The sequence below is a fragment of the Electrona antarctica genome, assembly GCF_951216825.1.
Source record: "Electrona antarctica genome assembly, chromosome: 18".
NCBI lineage: Eukaryota > Metazoa > Chordata > Actinopteri > Myctophiformes > Myctophidae > Electrona > Electrona antarctica.
Genome location: NC_136799.1, coordinates 19258975 through 19280766, shown reverse-complemented (window position 1 = coordinate 19280766; position 21792 = coordinate 19258975). Strand labels below are relative to the sequence as shown.

At 38.8% G+C, this 21792-nt stretch overlaps 1 protein-coding gene across 2 annotated transcripts; it reads left to right on the top strand.

Moving 5' to 3' along the window:
- Nucleotides 1-8289: 8289 nt before the first annotated feature.
- manba (mannosidase, beta A, lysosomal) lies at nucleotides 8290-21685 on the top strand (the record flags this gene model as incomplete). 2 transcript variants are annotated; one of them, XM_079527780.1, is made up of 17 exons in its annotated part: nucleotides 8290-8478; nucleotides 8822-8916; nucleotides 9028-9133; nucleotides 9445-9618; nucleotides 9860-9983; nucleotides 10354-10523; nucleotides 10688-10798; nucleotides 11427-11578; nucleotides 12207-12324; nucleotides 12973-13059; nucleotides 13222-13389; nucleotides 13980-14198; nucleotides 14563-14727; nucleotides 15873-16017; nucleotides 19100-19242; nucleotides 19963-20223; nucleotides 21235-21685. In XM_079527780.1, 17 exons carry the CDS (start codon nucleotides 8290-8292, stop codon nucleotides 21457-21459), a joined length of 2652 nt encoding a protein of 883 aa, XP_079383906.1. In that variant the 3' UTR covers nucleotides 21460-21685. The 2 variants fall into 2 exon arrangements, with proteins under 2 accessions (XP_079383906.1, XP_079383907.1); XM_079527781.1 differs by lacking the exons at nucleotides 8822-8916; nucleotides 9028-9133.
- Between the last annotated feature and the right edge of the window lie 107 nt (nucleotides 21686-21792).

The following is a 21792-nucleotide window of genomic DNA, read 5'->3' as shown; positions in this document are numbered from 1 at the left end:
TGGATGTAGTGAGAATGTATAGTACTTTGTGTCTTTCTTTTGTCTTTTTTTTTTACTACAACTTGACTGATAGGCCTACATGCATTAAAAGTTAATGTGGTAGTATTTCAATTGTTATATATTTTTACAATTTAATTACATTAATTTCTAAATATACTGTACTCCAACATATATGTTACTAGACCTTGATCAGAATATCACTGCCAAATGCCAATATATCACTGGAAAATTGATTTTAATTTGAATTTCTGTCTCTCTATCTGTTAATAAATGAACAAACTAAAAAGAAGAAGGCAGTTCCACAGAAAGCCAAAGTGCGACGAAGGCTCTCCAAAGTTGAGGGACCTATCTGGCGTGGAACAAACAAAGGAAAACGTCCACCAGTCAGAGTCGTTGAAAGAGTGAAAAAATTGTCACATCTCGTGAGAATTCTTGAGACGGAATTTTGGCTAACAGATAAACACATGGATCAAGCCACTTACTTACTGGCAAATGAATACAAGGACATTGATGGTTTTCAATCTGTATTGCCTTTTGCAGCTATACCAAAGGGTGGCGTTGTAGGTACTCCTGAAAGAAAGTTCCTTCAATTCTTGAACATTCGCAGGTCACACTGGGTTACAGTAAGCAATTTATTTTGTGACCAAGACCAGCTGGTTGTCTACGACAGCCTTAATGGAGGACTGGACAATGCAACTAAACAGGCTCTATCCTGGCTGCTCAGGACAAGATCACCCTTTTTCGAGGTTCTGCTGCCAGATGTGCAGCAGCAAACTAACGGCAGCAACTGCGGGATGTTTGCAGTGGCCTTTGCATATGCGTTGTGCCAAGGTGCTAAACCAGAGAAGTGCACATTTATGGAAGGCAAACTGAGGCCACAGCTGTTCAATTCTATTTCCAAAGGAAAGATAGAAATTCTATTCTACCCAAAAACCACAAAAATAAAAGATGAAAAAAAAGCCATGATTAATGTGTACTGTGTGTGTCGTACTGCACACAGTACGGAGTTGATGGTGCAATGCACACAGTGCGAGGAATGGTACCACCCTACATGTGTGAACATTCCAAAAAAAGTAATTGGCAGTAAAGTGACCTGGCATTGTGACATCTGCAGATAATCTGTGAACGTAATTGTGCCTTTATTGATTTTGCCCAGTTCTCTGCAATCTTTGATGAGCAAGTCAAGGAAACCTTGAGATCTAGTGTGTTTTTTAAATGGTAAAACTTATATCTATATTTTGTGGTTTTTTAATATTACTTATTCAGATTTTATCAAAATGTTACGCAAATCATTATCTCTATAGTCATGTGATCAAGACAGATCTGTTTTATTTTTCATATTCCATCCTGATTGGCTAAGATTGACATTTAATGTTTGCAGGACTGAACTGTCTTGAACAAAATGCCAAAATTCCTGAACACAGCACACCTGGTGGAGAACTCTGATGAGCACATTTTCCTTTTAGGACTGATTTTGTTCAAAGGGCAAAGAAATAGAGTTGATTGGTAATTTATCATGTATCACTATGTCTTTAATTTCTCAAATTTGAAACAGTTAAAATGTATCATATGTTTACATTACTTTAAGTATATGACCTTAGAGGATTCCAATTGAATATTTGTATGAATATTTGTTGAATAAAAAGTCAAACTTCAAGATATGTGTATGTGTTTAGTCGGGAAGGGACTTATAAAGTGGGTTTAATTATTTTAGCAGAGTAAACTATATGCTATCCACCGAACAGTGATACCCTGGCCTATGTGTTGAGTCATATAGCATTTTCTAATGTGATATACAATTAGGCACTGTAACATGTGTGTTCACTGTTTATCAGTGATAGATTGTGACCTTCTCAAATGGTTTCCATTGCAAAAATGAAGACATAATGAAGGTATTTCTTAGATGAAACAATATATATATATATATACATATACATTTTGTAACAAGAAAAATAGTAATTAAAATTGTTTATCAGTGTCTCATTTACCTTCTGAAATGCTTTTCATTGCAATAAAACAACAGACATATCTAAGAAAGTCTCAGTCTATGATGGCTTTCCTCCACTTTTCTGATTATATTTATCCATATTTCCACAGTAACATTGGACAAAAAAGTTATCAAAGGTAGATTTTGACATTGTTAATTTGTTACAATGGCACTGGTGGAGACACAATGTACAGTATGTGTGTGGTTCAAGGCCAAAGTTCATACAATTGTCTATTTATGTTAGGTGACTTTGACATTATATTTCTCCACAATGCCACAGTAATATTGTGCCAAAATCTCATCAAATGTTTATCTGGACATTCTCAATTGATTTCAATAGCACTGGTGCAGGGACAATTTACAGAATGTGTGTGGTTGCAGGCCAAAGTTCATACAATTGTGAATTTATGTGAGGGGACTTTGACATTATTTTTCTCCACAATGCCACAGTAATATTGTACCATAATCTCATCAAATGTTTATCTAGACATTCTCAATTGATTTCAATAGCACTGGTGCAGGGACAGTTAAGAGAATGGGTGTGGTTCCATCTCAAAGTTCATAGTTGTCTCTAGTCTATAGGCGATTTTGGCCTAATAAGGCGACTTTGACATTATATTTCTCCACAATGCCACAGTAATATTGTGCCAAAATCTCATCAAATGTTTATGTGGACATTCTCAATTGATTTCAATAGCACTGGTGCAGGGACAGTTAACAGAATGGGTGTGGTTCCATCTCAAAGTTCATAGTTGTCTCTAGTCTATAGGCGATTTTGGCCTAATAAGGCGACTTTGACATTATATTTCTCCACAATGCCACAGTAATATTGTGCCAAAATCTCATCAAATGTTTATCTGGACATTCTCAATTGATTTCAATAGCACTGGTGCAGGGACAATTTACAGAATGTGTGTGGTTGCAGCTCAAAGTTCATACAATTGTGAATTTATGTGAGGGGACTTTGACATTATTTTTCTCCACAATGCCACAGTAATATTGTACCATAATCTCATCAAATGTTTATCTAGACATTCTCAATTGATTTCAATAGCACTGGTGCAGGGACAGTTAACAGAATGGGTGTGGTTCCATCTCAAAGTTCATAGTTGTCTCTAGTCTATAGACGATTTTGGCCTAAGAAGGCGACTTTGACATTATATTTCTCCACAATGCCACAGTAATATTGTGCCAAAATCTCATCAAATGTTTATGTGGACATTCTCAATTGATTTCAATAGCACTGGTGCAGGGACAGTTTACAGAATGGGTGTGGTTGCAGCTCAAAGTTCATATAATTGTCAATTTATGTTAGGCAACTTTGACATTATATTTCTCCACAATGCCACAGTAATATTGTACCATAATCTCATCAAATGTTTATCTAGACATTCTCAATTGATTTCAATAGCACTGGTGCAGGGACAATTTACAGAATGTGTGTGGTTGCAGGCCAAAGTTCATACAATTGTGAATTTATGTGAGGGGACTTTGACATTATTTTTCTCCACAATGCCACAGTAATATTGTACCATAATCTCATCAAATGTTTATCTAGACATTCTCAATTGATTTCAATAGCACTGGTGCAGGGACAGTTAACAGAATGGGTGTGGTTCCATCTCAAAGTTCATAGTTGTCTCTAGTCTATAGACGATTTTGGCCTAAGAAGGCGACTTTGACATTATATTTCTCCACAATGCCACAGTAATATTGTGCCAAAATCTCATCAAATGTTTATGTGGACATTCTCAATTGATTTCAATAGCACTGGTGCAGGGACAATTTACAGAATGTGTGTGGTTGCAGGCCAAAGTTCATACAATTGTCAATTTATGTGAGGGGACTTTGAAAAAAAAATTCTCGACGATTCCACAGTAATATTGTGCCAAAATCTCATCAAATGTTTATGTGGACATTCTCAATTGATTTCAATAGTACTTGTGCAGGGACAATGTTCAGAATGTGTGTGGTTGCAGTTCAAAGTTCATACAATTGTCAATTTATGTGAGGGGACTTTGACATTATTTTTCTCCACAATGCCACAGTAATATTGTGCCAAAATCTCATCAAATGTTTATCTGGACATTCTCAATTGATTTCAATAGCACCGGTGCAGGGACAGTTTACAGAATGTGTGTGGTTGCAGCTCAAAGTTCATAGTTGTCTCTTGAGTCTATAGGCGATTTTGGCCTAAGAAGGCGACTTTGACATTATATTTCTCCACAATGCCACAGTAATATGGTGCCAAAATCTCATCAAATGTTTATGTGGACATTCTCAATTGATTTCAATAGCACTGGTGCAGGGACAGTTTACAGAATGGGTGTGGTTGCAGCTCAAAGTTCATATAATTGTCAATTTATGTTAGGCAACTTTGACATTATATTTCTCCACAATGCCACAGTAATATTGTACCATAATCTCATCAAATGTTTATCTAGACATTCTCAATTGATTTCAATAGCACTGGTGCAGGGACAGTTAACAGAATGTGTGTGGTTGCAGGCCAAAGTTCATACAATTGTGAATTTATGTGAGGGGACTTTGACATTATTTTTCTCCACAATGCCACAGTAATATTGTACCATAATCTCATCAAATGTTTATCTAGACATTCTCAATTGATTTCAATAGCACTGGTGCAGGGACAGTTAACAGAATGGGTGTGGTTCCATCTCAAAGTTCATAGTTGTCTCTAGTCTATAGACGATTTTGGCCTAAGAAGGCGACTTTGACATTATATTTCTCCACAATGCCACAGTAATATTGTGCCAAAATCTCATCAAATGTTTATGTGGACATTCTCAATTGATTTCAATAGCACTGGTGCAGGGACAGTTTACAGAATGGGTGTGGTTGCAGCTCAAAGTTCATATAATTGTCAATTTATGTTAGGCAACTTTGACATTATATTTCTCCACAATGCCACAGTAATATTGTACCATAATCTCATCAAATGTTTATCTAGACATTCTCAATTGATTTCAATAGCACTGGTGCAGGGACAGTTAACAGAATGGGTGTGGTTCCATCTCAAAGTTCATAGTTGTCTCTAGTCTATAGACGATTTTGGCCTAAGAAGGCGACTTTGACATTATATTTCTCCACAATGCCACAGTAATATTATGCCAAAATCTCATCAAATGTTTATGTGGACATTCTCAATTGATTTCAATAGCACTGGTGCAGGGACAGTTTACAGAAATGGGTGTGGTTGCAGCTCAAAGTTCATATAATTGTCAATTTATGTTAGGCAACTTTGACATTATATTTCTCCACAATTCCACAGTAATATGGAACCAAACTGTTATGGGAGGTAGACCTAGACATTGTTAATTGATTTCAAAAGGACTGGTGCAGGGACAGTTGACAGAATGTGTGTGGTTCCATCTCAAAGTTCATAGTTGTCTCTAGAGTCTATAGGCGATTTTGGCCTAAGAAGGTGACTTTGACATTATATTTCTCCACAATGCCACAGTAATATGGTGCCAGAATGTTATCAAATGTTTATCTGGACATTCTCAATTGATTTCAATAGCACTGGTGCAGGGACAGTTTACAGAATGGGTGTGGTTGCAGCTCAAAGTTCATATAATTGTCAATTTATGTTAGGCAACTTTGACATTATATTTCTCCACAATGCCACAGTAATATTGTACCATAATCTCATCAAATGTTTATCTAGACATTCTCAATTGATTTCAATAGCACTGGTGCAGGGACAGTTAACAGAATGGGTGTGGTTCCATCTCAAAGTTCATAGTTGTCTCTAGTCTATAGACGATTTTGGCCTAAGAAGGCGACTTTGACATTATATTTCTCCACAATGCCACAGTAATATGGTGCCAGAATGTTATCAAATGTTTATCTGGACATTCTCAATTGATTTCAATAGCACTGGTGCAGGGACAGTTTACAGAATGGGTGTGGTTGCAGCTCAAAGTTCATATAATTGTCAATTTATGTTAGGCAACTTTGACATTATATTTCTCCACAATGCCACAGTAATATTGTACCATAATCTCATCAAATGTTTATCTAGACATTCTCAATTGATTTCAATAGCACTGGTGCAGGGACAGTTAACAGAATGGGTGTGGTTCCATCTCAAAGTTCATAGTTGTCTCTAGTCTATAGGCGATTTTGGCCTAAGAAGGCGACTTTGACATTATATTTCTCCACAATGCCACAGTAATATTGTGCCAAAATCTCATCAAATGTTTATGTGGACATTCTCAATTGATTTCAATAGCACTGGTGCAGGGACAGTTTACAGAATGGGTGTGGTTGCAGCTCAAAGTTCATATAATTGTCAATTTATGTTAGGCAACTTTGACATTATATTTCTCCACAATGCCACAGTAATATTGTACCATAATCTCATCAAATGTTTATCTAGACATTCTCAATTGATTTCAATAGCACTGGTGCAGGGACAGTTAACAGAATGGGTGTGGTTCCATCTCAAAGTTCATAGTTGTCTCTAGTCTATAGACGATTTTGGCCTAAGAAGGCGACTTTGACATTATATTTCTCCACAATGCCACAGTAATATGGTGCCAGAATGTTATCAAATGTTTATCTGGACATTCTCAATTGATTTCAATAGCACTGGTGCAGGGACAATTTACAGAATGTGTGTGGTTGCAGGCCAAAGTTCATACAATTGTCAATTTATGTGAGGGGACTTTGACATTATTTTTCTCGACGATTCCACAGTAATATTGTGCCAAAATCTCATCAAATGTTTATGTGGACATTCTCAATTGATTTCAATAGTACTTGTGCAGGGACAATGTTCAGAATGTGTGTGGTTGCAGTTCAAAGTTCATACAATTGTCAATTTATGTTAGGCGACTTTGACATTATATTTCTCCACAATTCCACAGTAATATGGAACCAAACTGTTATGGGAGGTAGACCTAGACATTGTTAATTGATTTCAAAAGGACTGGTGCAGGGACAGTTAACAGAATGTGTGTGGTTCCATCTCAAAGTTCATAGTTGTCTCTAGAGTCTATAGGCGATTTTGGCCTAAGAAGGCGACTTTGACATTATATTTCTCCACAATGCCACAGTAATATTGTGCCAAAATGTTATCAAATGTTTATCTAGACATTCTCAATTGATTCCAATAGCACTGGTGGAGAGACCATTTACAGAATGTGTGTGGTTCAAGGTCCATTCGGTTTATTTTAATTAAATAAAACGGAGACAGCAATCTCAGAGTTAAATAAACATTGAAAACCTGCATCTCCCATCTGTCCGTCACCCACGCCTCCAGATATGGTCACACCTCGTGACATCACGTCTCCATATGGTCACGCACCGTGACATGTCACGCCACCACATATGGCCATCTCCATTTATGAAGATCACGACACTGACCTCATCAAACCCTGGATAGCCATACATGGAGAAGACTGGATCATCACCTAGATCTGCATATATGGAGCCTACCAGCAACTCTAAATCTGACCTCAAACCCTTAGATCTCCATATACGGAGCTAACCTGTTCTGATATTCCATATGTTGATCTGTTGATCTGACCTCATCAAACCCTGTACACTCAAGACGCTCCATATATGGCCAGTACAGAATTCATGCCACATGATGATGTGAGCGCCCCAAAGCGCCAACACTCGCCCAGCAGTCTGCCGTCACATAGGCAGATGGGTGCACTCTTCTCGCCCTCAGGGTGTCTTAGAGTTTATTATTATTATTATTATTATTATTATAGAGCATTTAACATAAGGTAGCTGGTAGCCGATAAAATACAACAGCAACATTATTATTATTATTATTAGTAGTAGTAGTAGTAGTAGTAGTAGTAGTATTAGTAGTAATAGTATTATTATTATTATTATTAGTAGTAGTAGTAGTTTATAATTAGAATTATAATTATTATTACTATTATTACTATAGAGCATTTAACATATGAGGTATAAAGTACAGCAGCATTGTATTCAAACAGCAAGGTATTATTATACAACAGCAAGATTGGACGTTATGTATCTTTCAGGACCTTCCACTGCTTCGTCTGAGTATCTCTCTCACTTTCTCTCGCACGCACGCATGCACGCACGCACGCACACACGGTACGCGCGCACACACACGCACAAATGGCACGCGCGCACACACGGAACGCGCGCACACACGCACGCGCACACAGCCACCGCTCCGGAGCTGTACAGCCGTTACCGTAATTACACTACTAAATGCGCAACGAAATTCGGGCGTCGGATCACATTACTGTCGGTTCGCGAGTGTAGGATAGCGTTACTCCAGTCGAGAAAACATGTTTATGTATCTGTTCTCTGTGTGGTGCATTCGCGCGTTGTCGGCGCATTTTGTAACCGCAGAACGAGACCAGGAATTCAATCTGAACGGCAAATGGATGCTAACAAACTCGAATGGATCGCTGTCGTTTCCCGCAGAGGTGCCAGGCTGCGTGCATTCAGCGCTGCTGAAACAGGGTTATATTCAGGTATGCTGAGTCGTAGCCCCTCTTGGAACCCTACGTAAAGTTTTCTGACATTTGGATGACTTTCCTACGTGTAAAGCCTATATACTCATTACTCTATGGTGTACTGTAAAGTCATCCAAATGTCAGAAAACTTAGCTGAGTCGTGGAGGTCATTTAGCCTAATATAAGATTTAGACTCGTACTAGATGTATTCTAGTACGAGAGTCGAGAGTCCAAATCTTAGGCTAGACGTCATTCATTATCTCGTGCGCTAGCGGGGTGAGGTCTGGCACTTAGTGTTTCCATGCTAGACATAAGAACTGAAGGTGTTTCCTTTACCAACTTTCGTTTTGCTCTTCCACAGGACCCATATTTCCGGTTCAATGATGTGTCCTACAGGTGGATTTCACTTGATAACTGGACATACACAGCAACATTTACCACGTCTGCTCAGATGAGGTCAACATACCTGATGTTTTTTTTTTGGCACAACCAATGTCAATTTATTATTTTTGATGTGTATGCAAATAATACTTAATGGTATACCTATGTCCTTTACTATACCCACAGGGTCAGAAAGATGGTACTTCTTGTTTTTGAAGGAGTTGACACCGTTTCTTTGATTTCACTCAATGGAATTGTTGTGGGGAAGACGGATAACATGTTTCGGAGATATGTATGTATCATCAGGCTCCTGGATTCAAATCACTGATCTGTATTCTGTAATAGATGCGTTATAGATCAGGTTTCAAATGCAGTTGAGAGAACCATGCCCTCCCTTTCCCTTTCTCCCCTCCACACTCCACCAGGCCAGCCAATAAAAAATATTTTACAAATGTTCTTTAAAATGACACATCATTCACTGAATTTCACTTCCATCCATGCTGTTGTCACAACCACAATTGAATGCTCATTGCTTAAATGCTCATTGCTTAAAGTTATCATTCATACCAAATAGTTATATCATTCATTCCCTCTGGTGTATAGCAATTCCCTGTCAGAGACATGCTGAAGGATGGGGAGAACATGTTGCAAGTCAGCCTTCAGTCCCCTGTGCTTTACGCATCTGAACAGAACAAAGCCCATTCTGCCTACAGGGTTCCCCCAGACTGCCCTCCAGCTGTTCAGAAGGGGGAGTGTCACGTCAACTTCATTAGAAAAGTGAGTGGCACATGAAAATTGCCTGTTTATATGCTCAAGTTGAAATCTGTATTTGAGCATTATTCCTAGACGGACTCTATGGATCTTTCTTTAAATTGATCAAACTTAAAGATTTATCAGATTTATAGTATCAACTCCTGCTTTGCAGCTTTGTTTTAAATGTATTATAATCTTTCTTTCCTTTCTCCCCCCCACCCTCTGCCTGCAATGTACTTGAGCTTTTGATTTCCTCTTCCTTCAGGAACAAAGCTCTTTCAGCTGGGATTGGGGGCCTTCATTTCCTACCATGGGACTATGGAAGGGAGTACATGTGAAAGGCTTTGATGTGCTCCAGTTGATCAATGTTTCTGCAGTTCCATTCTACAGTATGTGTCTCTCAGTTATTAGGTTTATTTGTTGCTATATTTATTGCTAGGCTATATTACTATTTTATTTTCTCTTTTGACATTGATAAGTCAGCTTTTATGTCATTGTCCTAATGTTTTCCCATGCACCTTCCCATGCTCCTATGCAAATTGTCATAAAGAGTCAAACATTAAGAGACAAGAGTAGATCTGTGTCACAGTTTGACAATTATAGTAATAATAATATAAACATAATCTTCTACAGTGTGGATTGTTTTGTATTCACATAATATTTTTGGATCTGATTAGAGTCAAAATGCTACTCTGTCTGCCTACTACCAGCCATCCCTGAAGTCATGTCTAACCTTTGACTTGCCTTCATTCCTCACAGATGCCACCCTTTCTCAGTGGAGTGTTCAGGTGGAGCTGCTTGTCAATGCTCTTGAAGAAACACATGGGCAGGTCACCCTCTCTATACCAGACTTGGCAACTGAACAAGCTTTCCATGCATGGTTTCTCCAAGGACAGACTAAGAACACCTACACCCTACATATTAACACGGTACTACTTGTTGTAATCTCTAAGTACTGGACCCTCGTCTGGTTCTGTGCATGGGCTAATATCATAACACTACTGAAGCCAAAAAAGTTTGGACTAATTTTATGCTGTTTTTGTTACTTTTGCAACCTTTGCTGAATGCCTCCAGTGTTTTGTGTTTATTCCAGTCCAGGCATGTAAAGCTGTGGTGGCCCAGTGGACACGGTGAGCAGGCCTCCTATGTCCTCAGTGTAAAAGTCATTTTGGATCAACCCTTTAACATTAATGCAGATACCAAGGTCAGTGGACTTGTTTTTACATACCGCTTTTAGTTTAACTTACATTACAAAGTTGTCTTGGTCCACAACTATTCACTCTATGAACATAAATTGAGTGAGCATGTTGATTGATCAATATTTCTCTGAATGTTGTTTTACATCTCAGGCAAGGGATGTACAGGGATGTATTTTTGTACAGTATTTATTGCCAAGTACACTATCCAGCACAATTCCAGTTGCCCTAAATGTCATGGCTAATCTCTGAGGCCATGGGCTGGATGTTTACATCCCTGCATGCCTGTGCAGAATACAAATTAATGCAAATGAGGCACAAGTCGTCAGTGCAGTGTATATTGTGCTACATCTGAGGATTTGAACTGATCAGTCATTGCCAACCAGGGCTGCCTGCAGCATGGGAACTTTGCTGCTGTCGGCTGACCGTGAATTGTAGAACACACACAGCCTATAAAACATACAGTACCAATACATTTATTATTGGTAAGGTATTTTGTTCTGGCTTTTCTTGACTTTACTTACCTTTCTTTACTTTGCTATCGGTGTCGTGTCCCTCATGTACATTTCCGCATGTGTTTTGCTATCAGTTCTGTTTACAGTTGTGGACACCTTTCCCTTATGTATCTGCTTGCAGGTGTATTTCCGCACAGTGGATCTTATTCAGGAGCCTATCACTGGGTCCCCTGGCTTGAGCTTCTATTTTCGTGTCAATGGGAAACCAGTCTTCCTCAAGGGCTCCAACTGGATCCCAGCCCATGCCTTCCAGGACATGGTCAACCCTGCTGTGTGAGAGAAATTTAGAAAAGCACCTTTTGCTGGGCCTATTAGGACCCACTGTAGGCAGTTGTGGCTTATTAAATGACACAAATGCAGACTGGAGGGGTCCAGTTAATCAAAAAAGCCAAATGGTGTCACTGTTGTGTTTTGACATACCATGTCTGCTTTTTCCATTCACTAGTGTTTTTAGTGAATTTTGACTACATTTACTACTACTAATAAGTAATAGTGTATGATATTAATTTTAACCAGCTCAGTGGCCTTGTGATTAGAGTGTCCGCCCTGAGACTGATCCCTGGTTTTACAGTCATACCAAAGACTGTAAAATGGGACCCAGTGCATCCCTGCTTGGCACTCAGCATCAAGGGTTGTATTGGGGTAAGTCCCTGCGACATACTAGTGCCATGTCCAGGGGGTGTACTTGTTCATCAAGCTGCCTCACACTACAGAAACAGGAGATAGGCTCCTGCCCTATGGGACCTCATGGCTCGGCAAGGCTTACTACTACTTATGATATTAATTATAATGATAATAATAATCATTTCATAGCACTTTACAAAACAAACTTACAAGGTGCAGGTCATACAATTGCCCAAATTTCTTTGTCTAAATGATTTCCTTTTTGTGTCTCCTGAAGCTTGAGGAATTTGTTGCAGTCAGCTGTGGATGCCAATATGAACGCTCTCAGGGTGTGGGGTGGAGGCGTGTATGAACAGGATCTATTCTACAGTATTTGTGATGAATTGGGGATCATGGTATTTAATTTAATGTATTGTTTATTTAGCATGAAGTAGGCCTATACAATTATTAGCGTACAATTATACATAACAATTACACCAGAGTTGGCTACAAACTTATTCTTCTGCAGTCCCTGGACACGGGGCAGCAGAATATATCATCTACTTGCCATAATTTATTTTTAATAGCTGTCGTAACAGGAGTTAATTACTATTTGTATGCAAGTTTATGGTGGGAGTAAGTTATTGTGGGAAACGCAATAATTCAACACAGTTCTCCACCCAGACAGTGTTTCTGCTAAGTGGACCGCTAGTCTGACATCAGATGAAGGTCCATGAAGCTTTGCCTTTTTGTTTTCAATCAAATATGTTTTTTGAATAGGGTTTTTGGTTCTGAGACTGTCTACTCATCATTTCCACTCAACGCATTGCCAATGTATTTGGTTGCTTTTGTTGATTGATTGAATACTTTATTAGCAAGGTTGAAAACAGTGAATTATTAATTCATTGCCATACTGTTAAATAAATACTAATTATTAAATTAGGATTGTTGATGTGAAATCTGATTTATTATTTTAAAAAATATTCAAAATGCCATTATAAATGATGCTGCAATTTGAAGACCAAGCGTTCCTAAACTGTATTAATATCTCTCAATACTTGTAGATTTGGCAAGACTTCATGTTTGCCTGTGCCATGTATCCAACAGAGACAGACTTCATACAGACCATTAGAGAGGAGGTTATACAGCAGGTAAGACATGATTTAAAAAATAATGTGGCTGTTAACAGACTTTACATGCTGCAAAGATAAATAACATTGTTTTGCTAATAAGGTATATAGACATGCTGGTTCAACTGCTGGTATTTAGCTAAATTTGGTAATAAACTTGGTGAGTTTTGTTACTTCCAATAGGTCAGGCGTCTGAAGTCACACCCCTCGATAGTAGTGTGGAGTGGGAACAATGAGAATGAGGCTGCCTTGGCAACAGACTGGTTTGATATTCCCGTTTTCCAGAAGCCCACATACGTAAAAGACTACGTCACACTATATGTGAACAACATAAAGGCTCTCGTCCAGGAGGTCAGTGACAAAGCATTTATGTGGATTAATGTAAACTATTATAAAGTTATGAATTTGTAATTGATTGACCACTTTTGCTAAGTTCAGGGATTTCATACATGGAATTACTTTTAACACTTAAAGCTGCACTTTGTAACTTTCCTCTTCTACTCATATTTTGAACCGGGGTCTCCTGCACAGTGCTGCCATTTTGACCATTGAGCTAATATACCAAATAGAGCCTAACTGCTCGCTCAGAAGATAAATTTAATCCTGACCTTCTTGTCAAAATGTGTGTCAAACCAGAAACAGGATCGTGTCAATGGTCATGACTGATGTCTCACCTAGACGCAGCATCTAAATGTCTCAATAGAAGAGCAGGGAGACCAAATACAACCACCCCAATTGTGTTATATTGTATTCACATATACTCTACCATACAGATTGGACAAAATTACATTTTATTCATTAAAAATAGTTATGTGGTGCCGCTTTAAATAATTGTTATACAGTAGTGCAAAGTGTGAACATTACATACTCTCAAGCTCTGAGGAAAGTATTTTATTCCGTTTGATGATTTGTGATGGTTGACAACATGAACTCTCCTCCAGGAGGATGAGAGTCGCCCATTCCTTGTCTCCAGCCCAACCAATGGGGCTGAATCTGAGCAGGAGGGATGGGTCGCAACCAACCCCTATGACCCTCATTACGGGGACGTCCATTTCTATAGCTACACCCTGGACTGTTGGAACTGGACCACATTCCCTCGCACTCGCTTTGCCTCGGAGTATGGATTCCAGTCCTGGCCGTCTTTTTCTACTCTTGAGAAGGTATAGTGTTACTAATGTGACTCAAAGTCTGTTTATATGCATGTAATGCATGTCACTTTTTCCACACATCTGTCCACCAGAGGGTGCTGCAGCTCAACTATGCACACCTCTGCAGTATGTTGCCTTGTTTCACAGGTGTTCACTGCTTCTTGGAAATCTCACCTTTCAGTTTTAAAGACCCATTTGAGGTCTACAATGAAAATATTTCACAAAATGTATCTTGGAAAAAGGAAAATAGGTTGTACAGCTCGTAGTCACGATGCAAAACACTTTTCGGCAAAAAAAAAGGCCTTCAGGGTATGAAGTCGTCTTTGAAATATTTAGCATAATATTTAGTATTTCTTGTGGTGCTGGGATGTTGCAGGTTTCCATAGCAGAAGACTGGAGCTACATCAGTAATTTCACTTCCCATCGACAGCACCATGAGTCTGGAAACCATCAGATGTTACAACAGGCAGCTCTACATTTCCACCTGCCAAACTCCTCAGAGCCCTTAAAACAATATACAGATACTCTCTACATTACACAGGTAAAACAATGTATAGATACTCTCTACATTACACAGGTAAAACAATGTATAGATACTCTCTACATTACACAGGTAAAACAATGTATAGATACTCTCTACATTACACAGGTAAAACAATGTATAGATACTCTCTACAGTTTACAGGTGAATCAATGTATAGATACTCTCTACATTACACACTTAAAACCCCTTTTAAATAATATTCAGTATTTTAGCTGTGACGTGAGCGCCCCCTCCTGAGATACTTCCGGGTCCTACTTTTGTGTCGCTTTTGTGTCCCCATAGAGTTATACTGTGACGCTCCGTCAGACTAAATCTGAGACTAAAACAACCACGAAAGTCTCATTTTACCGCTTTCCTCGCAACAACAAAACTGCTGCTCTCCCAAATCTGGCTGTGACAGGCCGTCTGCCCCACACGGAATACTATCGCCATTTTATTTCATTGTGTCAACTAAATCCTCATTAATGCAAACTAGATTCAACATACTCAAGCCTGCAAACATTCTAAATATGCCCCCGAAATATTTTACTGAGCAAATGGACTGTTACCACCTTCAATAATAATAATAGTCTTTATTGTGTCCACATCATATATCTTTTTTGTCATGGATAATTGTACAAAACATTAATAATTCTACTGGAGTTGGAAGCATTAAGACCCATTTTAACCCTCAATGGCTTCCTTTTTGAAAAATAATGTCATTGTAAAAAGATTCACGCGTTTAGATATTCTATTTACAATGAGCTGCGGACGGGAGCTGGTGCCACTTGGACCCGGACGTAACGTAGCACTACAAAATGACGTCGGACTTAAATACTGAATAGTGTTAAGACCCGGGCCAGGCCTAGGGGTAACCATGGTACAACATAATATGTTATATTAATAACATGATACATATATGGTCTTCCCTTCTCACAATAACTACCAGTGACAAAGAATGTTCAGCCTTTTTATGGGTTTTATTAATTCATAATCCATTTTTTTCAGGGTGGTAGCCAAAACAAACTTAAAAACATGAATGACTTAAACTTACCTAATCAAATCAAAAGAAACCAAAAGACAAATCAGAGAATAAATAATTGCTTTAAAGTTAATGTTGACCGTCTTATGTTCTACATAACGAGTTTGATGTGAATGTCAAGGTGATGCAGGCACAGTGTGTGAAGACACAGACGGAATTCTATCGCAGAAGTCAGAGTGAAATCCTTCAGGGCAAAGGTCACACCATGGGTGCCCTCTACTGGCAGCTCAATGATATTTGGCAGGCCCCATCCTGGTCCTCTATTGGTATGCGTGTCCCTCTCCTTGTTTATAGAATTTTTTGATGTCAACAATGCTTAATCCGTTACTTGTCATTTTGATTGACTAACACAAAAGTCAATTTAATGCTTAGAGAACTATGTTCTAAGTTCTAAGACATTAGATGGTGGGCCAGAGCACAATCAATGGCTAATTTAGGACCTGTAACCTTATATACACAATAATAATAATGAATTTATGTAACTTAGATAGCATTTTATGTAGATATAGCACTCTATAGTGTATATGCATATTTTCATTATATAGATATTCCTCTGTTAGGTTCTTAGCTTACATATGGTTCATGATGACTATTTTTATGTATTTGATGCATTACCATATTTCTGTTCTTGCTTACTGTAAATCGCTCTAGATTAAGAGCGGCTGCTAAATGCCTAAATTGTTATAAAAGTTTATTATGTGTGTGTGTGTGTGTGTGTGTGTGTGTGTGGTATAACAATAGATAGAAAACCATGTGGAATAAAACGTTACAGGTATATTTAGTTAATCAAAAAGTTTGAAAAGAACATTTTATCTGGAGAGTCATGCGCCTTTTGGAACAAGAGCTCTTTCATGGTTAAAGGTCTCTTAGAACAGAGAGAAACAATGTATTGAGAGAAACATCGCTTGAGAGAAGTTTTTCATCCAAAAGTCTCAAGAGGAAAGTTGACAGTGAAAACATAATGAACTACCCATCCGTCACGCGAAAAAGCGGACCCTTGGCGATAGAGCCTTCTATGTGGCAGCCCCTGCCCTCTGGAACTCTCTCCCCTTGGAGATTCACCAGACTCCTACATTGGACTCTTTCAAGTCTGCACTGAAGAGACATTTGTTTACTCTGGCTTTTGGCAATTAGTTTGTTTGTTTTGTAAAGTGTCCTTGGGTTTCTTGAAAGGTGCTATATAAATTCAAATTATTATTATTATTATTATTATTTGTTCATCCTACGCGGTTTCATCAATTCAACGGTATTGCTGTCCATTCCTACCTGGACTGTCTGATTGATTGATTGAAATATTTATTAACAGTTTGCAGAATTACAGTACATTTCAAGATTCAGATTTTTACGGGGGCCAGTTTCGAATTGCAGCCGTCCGTAGGTGCCCTTTCAGAGCGGTTTTGAAGGAGTCAAGGGATTCGCATGTCTTAATGACTGTTGGTAGGGCGTTCCACATTTTGGTGGCATAGGAGCGAAAAGAATTTAGTCCCTTGTTTGTGCCGAATCTGGGTTGCACATGGTTCGTTGCACTTCCTCTGGTGTTGTGGGTGTGGACTTCGTTAACATTAAGGAAGTATCTAGACAGGCACATGGGTATCTTGGTGGTGTATCGAATCTTGTGGACCAGACCCATTGCAAGATGCTGTACTCTGTCGTCGACCCTAAGCCATTCCAGCCTGTCAAAGTGGGCAGGGGTGAGGTGGGTTCGGGGGGTGAGGCCAAGTAGGAGCCTGACCAGTTTGTTTTGTGAAGTCTGGAGCCTAGTTTTAAGGGCCTTTGAGGTGCTGTGGTACCAGGAGGTGCATGCATAGTCAAAGAAACCTTGTACGAGGGCTCCTGTTAAGGTCTTCAAGGTGTTTTTGTTGACCAGTGAGGAGATCCTGTGAAGGAATCTTGTTCTTTGGTTGACTTTTTTGATTACGTTGGTGGCCATTTTATCACCGGAAAGATTAGCCTCCAGGATGGAACCTAGGTAGGTAATTTCATCTTTATGTGTGATAACATTGTCACCCACTCTAACCAAGAAGCCATTTGCCTTGCTGATTAGATCCAAAGAGAATGGATTCAGTTTTCCTAGGTGTAAAGATAGTTTGTTATCAGCGAGCCAGGTGCAGATTCTACCGAGTTCAGAGCTGAGGGCCTTTTCAACCTGCAGTTTGTTCCTGTCCGAGACTAGCAGTGCCGAGTCATCTGCGAACAGGAACAAGTTGAAAATTATTGAAAATTATTTACAAAATTATTTGTCTGACCAGATATCGCTGGCGGGCCAGTTCTGGCCCACGGGCCACCTGTTGCCTACCACTGGCTTAGAGCATCAATAACAAATAAGGGAGACAGATTTGAGAAATGTTATTTACCAGGGGGCCAGACATTACTGTCATGACTTTTCCTTAAACGATGATCAAACACAATTAGGTTAATAAGATTTCATTGCATCAGTACATCTGTATTGCCCCGGGCTGGCACAGCGGTCCTGGTGTGTTACTGGTTCGAGTCCCGATCCCAACGACCTTTGCTGCGTGTCTTCCCCCATCTCTCTCCCCGTTTCCTGTCAAGCTATCTATCTATCCTGTCAAGCTATCTATAAAAACAATAATAGCTTTAAAAAAAAAGTACATCAGTATTTTATCAGTACTGTCAAACAATCATTGACAATGGTACTTGTTAATAACTAACGAGTAACTGTAAGCATTCTGTGCATTACTTTTTGTAAATAAGGGAACACATTTGTATGTCTTTTTAACACTGTTGATCTGTAACACATTTATAAACTACCAAGTGGAAGAAGTTTACAATTTTAGATTTGAAAGCAGTAGATAAAATCGGCATATCCTAACTGAAGCAAGTGTTGTTATTATAGATTTCATGTGCGAGAAGCTGGCTTGATATGTTTACAAATTGCATGGCAAATATGCTGTATAAACATTTTCATAGCCTAGAGATTTGTCTAAGATCAATGTTTGCATGGTGACCAGTTAGGCAAGCATCCAGTTACTGGCAGTTAGGCAAGCATCAGTAGCAATATTAATAGGTAACGAGGGGAACCTCGTCAAGGTTACTTAGTAGTAGAATATCTGGTTCTAGTAATGGTAAAATAATTGATTAACAAAGTGTGTGTGTGTGTGTGTGTGTGTGTGTGTGTGTGTGTGTGTGTGTGTGTGTGTGTGTGTGTGTGTGTGTGTGTGTGTGTGTGTGTGTGTGTGTGTGTGTGTGTGTGTGTGTGTGTGTGTGTGTGTGTGTGTGTGTGTGTGTGTGTATTATATATATATATTATTTATTTATTTAATTATGATCTGCTATACATTTTGAATGTTGCAACATAATGATGTTGCTTATTTTCCCCAATTTCAGAGTTTGGTGGGAAGTGGAAAATGCTGCACTACTTTACTCAGGACTTTTTTGACCCTGTGCTGCCAGTTGCCTTTGAAGAAAATGGCTCCGTACTGATCTATGCCGTTTCAGACTTGAGTAAAGACCTGAAACTCAGGGCTGTGGTAGGCCACTTTTGATTGATTGAGCACTTTATTGAAAATGTATTTGATTTCAAAAGGATAAAAACACAGGAAAGGCAGAAGGGCTTGTTTCCATTGTGGTCCTTTTGAGGAAGGGATACAAAATTCACCCTAGTGACTAGGTTATTAGCTTATTAAACACCATTGACTGTCACTAGGGCCTAGTCAATGGTGTTTAATAAGCTAATAAATACTACAGTATTTATGCCGGTAGAAGTATTGACAACTGTGTCTTGGCAATATGTCGATACCGGTATATCTATATCATGATATGAGACAAGAAATTGTCTGGTATTTGGGATATCTTAATACTGTCTGTGTATGTATTGTTTTTTTTTAATACTGATTGTAAAGACTCCATTATAATTAGTTATGTAATACTATTGAACTTACCTGACTATTCTAGCTCTTATTATATTGTATTATTTCCCTTTACCATTTGTAAAAAAAAAAAAAAAAAAATATGGCTACTAAGTTTAGGGCTAAGGTGCAAGGTGGTGCGCAAGATATGGCCCTAATCTCTTCATCAAAAATAGTCGATCTACAAGCTCACAACAACGTGTCGAGTTGTGACGCTTTTGTGAGCTTGTAGAGCAGCTATTTTAGCTAAAATGTTCACCCCAAAATACAGAGGCTATGATTCATGTGTGTGCACAAATGCTTTACAAATGTTAACCCTTTTAAAACGTGTCCTGTCATCAGGTATCTGTGTACGCCTGGAGCAGTTTGGACTCTGTGTGTACTGTGAAGTCAGACCTGACTTTGGTGCCAGGTGGGAGTGCTTTGGCCATTTTCAATAAGCCAGTCAGTGCATTGCTGTCAGGATGTGGTGGTTGCACACGCCTCACATGCCTTCTCGTCTTTCACCTGGAGGACAGCAGCAACTACCAGCAGGGACCCGTGAACCACCACTTCCTGAGCTCACCCAAAAAGGCTGAGGGGATACAGAGGCCTAATATTTCGGTAAGAAATCACACTCAATGGTCTTCTTTGATTTAGGCTAGGAAAATGAATGGTGAAATAGACAAACAGAAAGAAAAATCACACCTGTGTGAAGTGAGGGGCGCTAATATATTAAAGTCTAACTCATGTTGATTAGGTGATGTAATGGTGATGTAAAACAAACAAACAAACATTAAACGCCATTAACAATAAAGCGACAATATGATATGAATTTTCCCTTCATTGTCAATGGCGTTTACAAAACAAACATTGAACTAAAGACAGACATTACACCTGTGTATAGGAGGGGCTAGCACCGCTCAAAAAGCCAGTTGTGCAGGTGAGAGTAACCAAGCCCTGAACTGTGACTGACAGTGCAACCTTGTAGGTGCACATTAAGAGTGTTAATATCACCCTGAGAGAGTGCAAATAGAGCCATACCGTTTGTAAAATGAATAGTGACAAACAAAGACAACGGTGATTGTTGTCTTTGTTTGTTCTCTTGTTGAGCTCTATGTCCTTTGTCTTTGTTTTTTTCTTTCTTTTTTTGATGTAATCATGTATGGTTGGTGGCAGCATCAATTGGTTGTTTTTTTTCCTTTTTTCTTTGATGTAATCATGTATGGTTGGTGGCAGCATCAATTAGATGTTTTTTTTAATGATAGGGGCAGGTATATATAAGATGTATCTTCTTCCTGCTCCTTTTCCTTTCTGTATGGAATATGTAAAAAAATAATAAGTACAAAGTAAAAATTAATATGATCATGTAAAACCATAACTGAAATGAAATAAATAAATATGAAATGAAATGAAATGAAATTGGGGACAGGAGGAGGTGCTGCTTTTTCTCAGGTCTTGTCTTGAAATGAGAAAAGGAAGCTTCCCACAATTAGCAATCTGAGAACCCATCGTCAAAAAATAAAGGAAAAACAGTGCCCTCTTTTTCCTTTGAATTTTGACAGGCATCAGGCGTCTCGAGAGACTACACAATTAGAGAACCAGTGTGATTTAATTTATTTTCCCCTTGTGCAGGCCAAGTTCCAGCAGGATCGTACAGGATACACTGTTGTCCTGCAGACGGACTCTATCGCACTATTTGTTTGGCTGGATGTGGCTGCTGTCCCTGGTAGATTCAGCTCAAATGGCTTCCTGATGATTTCTCCGAACAGGACATTAAACTTTTATCCATGGGCTCCCACCACCGTTGAAGAACTGTCCAGAGCCTTAACAGTCATCTCGCTGATAGATGTGTATTGACTTGATTTAAGATGTTGACCAGGGCAACGGAATGGCAAGGGCTGGTGCCCAAATGGTTAGAAAGGGTAATCCTGTAAGCTGTAACTGAAATGCCACATGTTTGATTCTCAGCCAATGTGTTGTCCTGTTCAAGTGTACTTAAAAGATACACATTCTCCACCTTCCTACACATTGTAGGTTTCCCTGATACCCCCCAAAGGGGTAAATAAACTGAACTTTTTCTTTATTTTGGTTTCTTGAATAGCCTAGCTACTTTATAATTATTGTTTACATTTTGCACTCCATTGAGAGTAAAACTCAAAATGCACATGAAAGGGAACGTGATAAATTAAC